Genomic DNA, 10,281 nt, shown 5'->3' on the forward strand with positions numbered 1-10,281 from the left:
CCATATACGATACATAAGGACATCTTCTTTGATAGTCATCCATTTTTTAATGGTGGCCATTGAATGCTTCTCACATGCCGGGCAATATGGTATTGGACTATTTGTTCGTTGCTGACTATTTTTCTATAATCAATTTTAGAAATAAATTTTCTTTCTATAAATAAACTTAAAAATTCAATATCATAGAAAGAAAAAAATTCAGCTCTTTATGCATGCCTTCTGTCCCGTGTATGAAATTTTAATGACCCTAGAAGACTTCTCTTCCTCTTGGAGCTTTTAAATGCGGAGAGAATGGGTTGGTCCGCAAGCATACTGCCGCCTATTTAGGGGTGGCAATCGTGTTGGGTCGGATCACATGCAGGTCAGGTCAGAAAATCATAAACCTGAACGCGATCTGTTTATTAAACATGTCAGAAATTACAACCTGAACCTGTCATGTTTAATAAACATGTAACCCGACCTGACCCGACCTGTTTAACCTGTTTAATAAACAGGTAACCTGTTTGCCCAATCCAACCCGACCTGTTTAACCTGTTTGCCCAACCCGATCCGACCCGTTTAACCTGTTTAGACCTGTTTAACCTTCTCAACCCATCCTGTTTAACCTGTCCAACTCGACATGTTTAGATCTGTTTAGTCCCGTTTAATCTGTTTAGACCTGTTTAACCCGTTTAGACCTGTTTAACCTGCCCAACAGTTAAACGGGTTAAACGGTTTAAACGGATCAGACACCTAAAATCCGTATCCAACCCAATTAATAAACAGGTTAAACAGATCGACCTGTTTACGATTCAAACCTGTTTAGGCCAAACTCAAATCTGTTTATGGCGGGTCGAACACGGGTCCGGTTGACAGATCGGGTCATATTTTGCCATCCCTACACCTATAACATATAGAGTCTCGGTAATGTTTGATGTTAAGTAGATAAATGGCTTTTTGTAGAGATACGTTTTTAGATTCCCAACTAGTCAGTATCGAGTGCTCTTAATTACTATCATCATCTTATCCATTTATAATATTTTTAAAATCCTTTCTTCTAAAATGCACAAATTTTGTCCACTAGGGCTTAATTTCCCTAACAGCATGATGTACATTTTTCGGTCATAATAATGTTGTTAAAAGACCTGAATAAATGACTCATCTTAGCAAACCAAGATAGTCTTAATATAAATTTACGTGGATGCATTTTGAGGCTGATGATTCTATTTCCTCTGAAGAATTGTAACATCTAGCATGGATAATTTACCAACTTGCTTACTATATAACAAATCTATGTGTTTTGTGCATCTGCCAAACATTTTAAGCATCCTACATTCCTACCCTTCACTTGGGTACATTTGCTAGCTAGTTGTTGCATTAAGAGGGAGTTTTCAATGCACAGGGCTCTCGCCTTCTGGAGTTCTAGAGAGAATCAAGTATATACAGCCTTATTTTTTATGTATAGAAGTTATTTCTATCTTTTAAATTTATAATATTTATGTCATAATGGCGCAATCTTATTGTGATACCAAATCCTGCCCTTAATAAGTAGTAGCTTGAGTTTACATAATTTTTTTTTATCATCTCATACCCCAAGCTACCTAACCTTCTTCTGCTATTATTTTAGGCCCTTGCTTTTAAAATAAGGTAAAAGTTCATTGCTTCAGCTTTTATACTTACTTGCATTTGTACGAAAGCCCCATTATCTTACAATACAACTGAGAAAAGATCGAAAGAGATTGACTCTCTCAAACTTAGTTTCACTGGATTCCTGTTCCAATCTCCCAAACTGAAGATCATCATCTACCAATCAAATGGGCACATATCTATATCACTATATGTACGTTAGGTAATTAAATAAGATATGCCTTCTTGCGAGCTTCACTTGTTTTGCATGATAATACATTTGACACATGAAAGCGGCTCGCTTTGTTAATGAAACAATATTTAAAAGACATTCTAAGTCGGCATATCCATCATGAGATCCATGAAATTCCAAAAACAAAAATACCAGAGATCACCCTGCTACTGCGGTTCGTAATTTGGTGATTGATTGAGTGGTACTTGAGATCTAAATTAACTGACATCATTTATTCCTTCCTCTCGTGCACTGCAAAACCCGTGACTGCGCTATGAAACCAGTAAATTGAGCAGCGAACACCAAAGAGGGAGGGAGAGCGAGAATCGAGCAATGAATGAATGGATGAGCCCATCTCAACTCGTAACTACGAGAAAAGCCAGCTTGATAATGTGGACCCACACCACTTTTTTAATATATATATATATATATATATATATATATATATATATATATATATATATATAATATCTAATCTTCTTTTCTCCTTTTCATACAAGGTCCGGATCTACCTTCACCATCGGCTAGCTCTACCCTCTAAGTGAAAACTCACTAGGGTTACTCGATCAACCCGTAGAACTTCATACACATCAAAGTATTGATCTGTCTTATCTAGCCACTCATACGGTCTCCTTCACTGGACTTTGGAAAACTAACCTTGAAAATCCGCTGCTCATGCTCCTCAACAAACCTCCTCCCTTGGAATTTTTTTGATTTTTTTTTGGATATGTCCGTCTTAGAACTATATAAATCATTCGCTTAAAAAAAAAAAAAAAAAAGTTAGGCAGGGTTGAATCAAGCATAGAAATGGAGGAGAGAAAGAAAGGAAAAGCCATTTTTAAGGCACAACCACCTATTTAATGGGGGCAGAGTACATAACTGTAGGATATCTCAAATTGCCAAATTGGGTGACATCCCAACGGCTATGCTCCCACCCCCCCCCCCCCCCCCCCCCAAAACGTTTCTTGCATGATTCCAAGCCAGGATCATTGCAACGGGCCCCCACCACATGGGTGCTTGGGCCCGCCACCGGCTTCCAAGGTTTGAATGCCATCGCAAGGTGAAGAGAGGAAGTAGAGCGCATGTGGCCTGTCCCTCTCGCACTTGCCGTCTCCTGTTGCTTAGCTTCCTCTCATGGAAAGCAACCTCCTCTCATCCATAGGCTTCGGTCCGCCGGACTAGGAGACAGCCCCTTGCTGGGCCATTTTCCTCGGCGCCTAACCGACAGCCCAACGGGACAAAGCTCACATGTCCTGCGGGCTGTTCTTAAGTTTGAGTTGGGTCTAAGATATTGATCTCTTGGGCATTGAGGATCGCTAGTCTTGATCTTGGTATCCCACGTACGAAAAAAAAGGTTGCAGCGTTATTGTACAATTTGGCTAAATGATAGCGCAAAAAAGATAAGGAAAAGTGAAAAGATGTGGGCCACTATATGAAGAATGTGGGAGGAAGAAAGGGAAAATTCGAGTCTAACTGAGAAAAGATCTTGATGGTCAAATTGGAACGCAATTCAACTTAAAAGCTTATGCTGGTAAATTTTGCATGTAATTATCTATATCACTACATCTTACTGATTATTTCATATGAGTCTTGTTAATATTACCACTTGTCCTATAAGCTTAACTTTATAGGATGATGTAGATTTATTTATATGTTTTATATTTTTTTACACTTTTCCTCACATATGGGCCGGACTTTTTTTTAATGGGTGAGCCTAACATGTGAAATTTTTAATAATGGGGCTAAAAAGTGCGGAGACATAAATCAAACTCAGAACCTCTGCTCTGATACTATGTTAAAATTACAACTGATTCTATAAGTTTAAATTTATAAAATGAGGTAGATTTAATTATATATTTTATATTTTCTTAAGTCAATCTCAATACATAATCCTTAACAAGAGCCACACTGTACTTCGACTAGCGTGTCTCCTTTCCAATCCAAGAGTTTCACTTTATCCTTATAAGAGTCTACTTTTTATCAGCACACCTTAGCTATCACAACTCAAGCTCTGTCAGCTCATATGCTATTATTATTCACAAAAGCCACCAATTCGAGCAATGTTGCAGCTTCGAAATTTTGCCCAAGATTGTCCATCTTAGGCTCTGTAGCACTTGTTGGGAAGAAAAATTCTTGGCATGCAAGTTGGAACCTTATTCAACCTAAAAGTTTAAACCATTAAATTTTTGGTTTAATGATCTATATCAATCCATCTACCTTCTATCAATTATTTTATATAAGACTAAACCTCACATGTGATCCTCAACAAAATATCGCTACTCAGTTTGAATGTATGGCATATTTATCTTAAATGCTCCTAGCATATGTTGTCATCTTGTTTGGGGAAAATAAAGGGGACATGTATCATGAATTCCATTTGTCTAATATCAATAGATCTAGTTTTAATGAGAACTTTAGTGATCACGTTTCCCTTGCAGTCAATTTGGTAGGAACACATCTAGGTCAACAAGCACGACTAGATTTCTCTAAACCCTAGAAGCACATGCATGATCTGAAAAAGATCATTAGGTAATGTCAAACAAGATATTTCTACATTCTAAAGGAAAACTAGCAATTTCCTCCAAAAAAAAATTAGTTCTTCAGTAATTCTGATCTTCATACTATTTATTGTGGCTTGCATCGGAGCAAATTTTAATATTAATACCAACCTATTAACCCTCTCTCTCTCTCTCTCTCTCTCTCTCTCTCTCTCTCTCTCTCTCTCTCTCAAATGATCCAAAATCCTAAAGTTTTGTAGCTCACGTGGCATGGTTTGCAAGCCTACAAAAGAACGATAGGCAGGCCGCAAGGCCCGGGATTTCATGTACTCGTAACGTGGTGGGTCATGCTTGCATTGGCTTTTCACGTGTATGTATGCAATATCCTATGCCAAAATATAGGAGAATAATTGAAACTAGAAATCGAACCTTCCTTGATAAGAATATCAATATAGTTACTCCTTAACCAATGATTTGTATACTTTAAATAACACATCTAATGATAACTCCCCAGACAATATTTGATATAATGTAGCAACCCCAACCTCAGTGCCCAATTAAGTATCCTAAAGTTACGTCTCATGATAATGGGAAGATTCGCTCGAGGAACACGTATGGCTAATTTCAGTACTTCAACCATAAGATTTCCAACATGGTGTGCTCAATATACTGATTGGCCGACAATGGAATTACCCTCATGCGTTTTGCACTTTGGTTCAAAAATTCTATGTTGACATATAGTACAACATTTTGGAAGTACTAAAATAAAGAACAAGCTCAAACGAATTTAAGTGTGAATTTTGATGGGAGCCTGCCAAATGGCAGCGACAGGGCGACACTCTTTTGAGGCATTAGCTATTGGGGCGGTGCTCAGAACAGTGTGGAAGAATATTTTCTATGCAAGATAGGTGTTAGGGGCTGGATGCATCATCCTTAAGGGAGACTCAGGTGTGGTGATTGAGTGGATACTAAATGAGAAGAGGAGGAGATCAGAACATCCACTCCTAGGCAACATACAATGGTTGGTGAGGGAGTGTGATGCCTTTTAGGCCGTGCATGTTTACCAAAAGGTGAACGGAGCTGCTGACTAGGTCGCCTCCTATGCTGCACATCATTTCGGTAAGTTTCTCTGGACTCAGAGTTCTACTGTTTCTTCTTCACTGAGCTGTCTTCTCTCTCTTGACACTGCTGATTAGGCTCACGCTAGATTAGTGTGAGCAGCCGATGTACCAAAAAAAGTATGAAATCCCAAGAGTGGAGATAGTTCCTGTCATAGAAAACTAAGAGGGGGGAAGATAAGGTAATGCATCATAAACATAGGCATTTAATAGATAATCTCGGTTTAACTTTTAGGGAGGCTATTGATAACAAAAATAAACTGGCTAGTTGATGATCCAATGAGTGGTCAGCCAAGTTGAGCAGGAATTTCACATAGATTAGAAAGCTATGCAGGTGGAGGCAATTAGAAAATTTTAGAAGAATATCCCTTGACTTTATTTTGGATGGCCCACTTACCTTGATTGCCAAAGTAACAAGCGGAGCGCAGAAGGTGTGAATAAAGTTACACGTCATGAAGCTACTTGTCACGGTTAACCGGCGCAGGAGCAACTGCCCTCTATTTATTGTGCCAACGTACCACGTCAGCTGCCAATTAAAAAAATAGTGCCTATGTGAACGAACCGTGCGTGCCACCTATTATGATGACTCATGGGCTTCATTCATAGGCATACATAAATGAGCGATTGATAGCACATGCACGACTACATGGTACATACCTAATTAGTTAGCGTTATCTTTATGAATATTTTTCTATCCACGAAAACTCCTTATTTTTTTTTTCTTTGCTAACACGAAAAATAAATATTAGAAACCACAAAACTATGGTGGCCTATCGAAAGAATGACGCGATAAAAATATCACCAAAATTCAGAAGTAATTTAAAAAGATATGTATATTACAAATAAATTGAGGCTACATTTTAGAGTGATGGATTCCTTCGTGGCTTGTGCATAGGTGAACATGCAACACTAGAGGCAGTAACAGTAGCAATACATAATATAAATAATTCATGAAAGATTTGAAAAACTTATTAATGAATGATTTGTCAAATCCTTACATCTTTCAAATGATGATTCGATCATTTAAGAGTAATCTAAAGGATCGTTGAAGCAACACAAAAAACATGGCTAACTAGAGAATGCCTCAACAATTCTAAGAACACAATTACTGCTTAAATTGATAGAATTATAGAATATACATCTTGCTTGAAGAAAGAGATAAGACCATAGATCGATGCTAATCATTAGATAAGACTCATTAATCTGCCCCATTCCTCGTTATCTAGCATTCTATGCAAAAAAAGTTATTGCTCTTGTGCCATTATTTAGGATGTTCGAATAACATAGTTCAAAATGCATTTTGTGACCTTTCTTTTTTTTTTTTTTTGATAAGTCCATAATATTTATAAAATGATAGACTGTCCCAACATATATAGTAATTATAATTTTATCTTTCCCACCTCAAATTAAATACGATCGTATGCTTCCTCAACGTAATACATCCGATGTGCAGGCCTCTACCAACTATTTGGTAAGCACAAATTTCATTTAATTGTGCAGTTGCATAAAGTTCGCTTGATAGCTTATGTTATATTATTGTTTGCAACATGTGTGTATATATATATATATATATATATCCAAGCCTCCCCTGTATCCATATATTTAGGGAGATTTGTGCATATTTATCAATATCACATTTTTTTTATGGCGGTGGAAAATTGGACCGAGACACGGAGTGGAGATTCCTTGGAAGGAGGTGCATGTGCGTGAGGGGCCCGAACTGGGCTCAGCGGTTGGTACTTCGCCCGGAACATTTGCATGTGCGCTTGATTTCTATAATCGCTGCAATCCGTTCCAAGCCTTTGCCCGGGCCCAAGCGTGACACCAACCTACTTCGTCCCTTTATACGAAGAGCGAGAAGCAACCGACCCCACCCACCTCCTCTCCTCTATATATAGGCCTGAACTCCCTCCCCTTCGTCTTCACCAACCAGGCAGCAAACACCTCCCATTCCTCCCCCATTCCTTGGTAGTCCTCTCAAATGGCGTCCCCAAGGTGCTTGCTCTCGAATTCCGTCCTCTCCTCCTCCTTCTTATTCTTCTCTTCCTTGTGTTTCTTTGCATCGCAAGCCTCGGGGGACTCCGGATGGCAGAACGCACACGCCACGTTCTACGGCGGTGGCGATGCCTCCGGCACAATGGGTGAGTTGATCCGACGTTCTCTGGGATAACCAGACTTACTTGTCTCGCTGTTTTAGCTGCTCGCCAACTTCTCCTCATCGGTACGGTTTGGTGTTGTGGCTGCAGGGGGGGCTTGTGGATATGGCAACCTCTACAGCCAGGGCTACGGGACCAACACCGCGGCCCTCAGCACCGCGCTCTTCAACGACGGGCTCAGCTGCGGCGCGTGCTACGAGATGCGGTGCGCCGACGACCCCAAGTGGTGCCGCCCGGGCTCCATCATCGTCACCGCCACCAACTTCTGTCCCCCGAACTACGCCCTCTCCAACGACAACGGCGGCTGGTGCAACCCTCCCCTCCAGCATTTTGACCTCGCCGAGCCTGCCTTCCTCCAAATTGCCCAGTACCGGGCCGGCATCGTCCCCATCTCCTTCCGCAGGTGAGCATTAAATACGGAACCGATCTCTTAATCAAGCAGTAACTCGGAAGTGTTTGTAGTACTTTATAAGTGATCGACTTTATGAACAGCTACTGTATATATATACCGTAGGGTCCCCTGCGCGAAGAAGGGAGGGATCAGGTTCACCATCAATGGCCACTCCTACTTCAACTTGGTTCTCATCAGCAATGTCGCCGGGGCCGGTGACGTGCATGCGGTGTCGATCAAGGGGTCGAAGACCGGGTGGCAGGCCATGTCGCGAAACTGGGGCCAGAATTGGCAGAGCAACGCCTACCTCGACGGCCAGAGCCTCTCCTTCCAGGTCACCACCAGCGACGGGAGGACCGACACCAGCTCCGACGTCGTGCCGGCCGGTTGGCAGTTCGGCCAGACCTTTGAGGGAGGCCAATTCTAGGCCTCGCATTGCTAAGGGTCTCAAGAGTTTGGGGTTAGGGAGGGAGGCCTCTCTCTCTTTGAGAGAGAGGTTTGGGCCTGGTTGAATGCTGAGGTGGCTTTATTAGCACCCGCTGAGAAGGCCTAAATAGTAAACGTATTAGAGATAGACGTTTGTCATTGTTTCTTGTTGCAAATTTAGATTGAATGCCTTGTGGCGATTAAGAAATATAGGCCTTGGGGGTATAGAATGGGAATCCTCAACGTAGAATATGATTGTGTGGAGGATGTTATATCAATTGCAGGCAAGCATGATGCTTGCCTTGTCTATTTCAAGCATCATATTTGTAACCGATAATTATTCTCTAATAAGAATAAGCAATTTGTTTATTGCAGCAGTAGATTGTTTAGTTGTTATTATATTATTTCTTTTTTCTAAGGATCTTCTGACAAGGCCCAGAAGCCGTGCTTCAGGAATAACATGTCGGCCTTAACCTGACCCGTTTGCACAACAGGTTTGTTCAAATTTGGTTTTCTGGTCGGGCGCTAGTTGGACCTGAATTTTATTATGAGATATGTGGGATGATACACAGCGCGTCGATGCCCATGCTCAATTGATGATAACATATTTGTGCATGCCATACATCTCAGTGTGTCATGGATGGTTGGCATCCCAAGACTAATCAACCCCGACAAGGCGACCTAGGCAAGATTTATGAAATCCAAAAGAGTATAAATTTCAGATTGGTGTTGGTTCCAAATATGGAAGATCTGAGTTGGATATGAATCTAGAAGCCTTTTGCCATCCTAGCAACGTGCAAGCATAGGGTTTAGGGAGAGTAGCAGGTCACCTTTAATTTACCTATATGTCCAAACATGATTGGTCACGAATGGCTTGGTGATTAGGTTTTTTCAACTTCGAAGAAATGAGTCCTTTTTTCTTTTTTTTGGGAGAGGTATACAATTTGAAGCCTTTTGCCATCCTAGCAAAGTGCAAGCATATGGTTCATAAGGACTAGCAGGTCACTTTTAATTTATCTATATATCCAGACATGACTAGCCACGAATAGCTTGGTGGTCCCGTTTTTTTAACATTAAAGGAATGATTTTTTTATTATTTATTTTAGGGGGGAGGGGGAGAAATAAGTCATCCGACCAGTAACATGGACATGTTTGGACTCAAATTGACAACTTTGGTTAAGAGCTTATGAGATACCCACAATATAAATTTTGATTGAAGGAGTCATCCGACCAGTAACATGGGCATGTTCGAATTCAAATTGGCAACTTTGGTTAAGAGCTCATGAGATACCCACAACATATATTTTGATTGAGGCGGCTTTTCATTCCATTATGCTCCTAATTGACTTAAGATAAAAGCAACTTAATATAGAAAATCTAGAAGGTAACTTGTGAAAAAATTGAGAGAAATCTCATTTGAAGAGTTCTAATTTACGCCATACACCTCACTGAGTCATGGATGGTTGGCATCCGAAGACTAATCAACCCCGACAAGACGACCTAGGCAAGATTTATGAAATCCAAAAAAGTATAAATTTCAGATTCGTGTTGGTTCCAAATCTGGAAGATCTGAGTTGGATATGAATCTAGAAGCCTTTTGCCATCCTAGCAAAGTGCAAGCATAAGGTTCATGGAGACAAGCAGGTCACTTTTAAATTATCAATATATCCAAACATGACTAGCCACGGATGGCTTGGTGATTAGGTTTTTTCAACTTTGAAGAAATGAGTCTTTTTTTTTTGTTTTTTGGGAGAAATAAGTCATCCTACCAGCAACATGGGCATGTTTGGACTCAAATTGACAACTTTCATTAAGAGCTTATGAGATACCCACAATTATAGATTTTGATTGAAGG

The 10,281-nt window shown here is 40.3% G+C and overlaps 1 protein-coding gene across 1 annotated transcript; it reads left to right on the forward strand.

Moving 5' to 3' along the window:
- The first annotated feature begins 7,362 nt into the window (after positions 1-7,362).
- LOC103720403 (expansin-A2-like) lies at positions 7,363-8,803 on the forward strand. Its single transcript, XM_008810087.4, has 3 exons — positions 7,363-7,594; positions 7,700-8,012; positions 8,124-8,803. The coding sequence occupies exons 1-3, from the start codon at positions 7,435-7,437 to the stop codon at positions 8,425-8,427; spliced, it is 777 nt and encodes a 258-aa protein (XP_008808309.2). The 5' UTR covers positions 7,363-7,434; the 3' UTR covers positions 8,428-8,803.
- Positions 8,804-10,281: the final 1,478 nt, after the last annotated feature.

This window comes from Phoenix dactylifera, chromosome 13, assembly GCF_009389715.1.
Source record: "Phoenix dactylifera cultivar Barhee BC4 chromosome 13, palm_55x_up_171113_PBpolish2nd_filt_p, whole genome shotgun sequence".
Lineage (NCBI taxonomy): Eukaryota > Viridiplantae > Streptophyta > Magnoliopsida > Arecales > Arecaceae > Phoenix > Phoenix dactylifera.

What these genes read in the sequence shown, in the direction of transcription:
- LOC103720403 (XM_008810087.4), top strand. Translation starts at nt 7,435, where the DNA reads ATGGCGTCCCCAAGGTGCTTGCTCTCGAATTCCGTCCTCTCCTCCTCC. An exon ending in CGATGCCTCCGGCACAATGG is followed by an intron (nt 7,595 to 7,699) that starts GTGAGTTGATCC and finishes TTGTGGCTGCAG; the next exon opens with GGGGGGCTTGTGGATATGGC. An exon ending in GTCCCCATCTCCTTCCGCAG is followed by an intron (nt 8,013 to 8,123) that starts GTGAGCATTAAA and finishes TATATACCGTAG; the next exon opens with GGTCCCCTGCGCGAAGAAGG.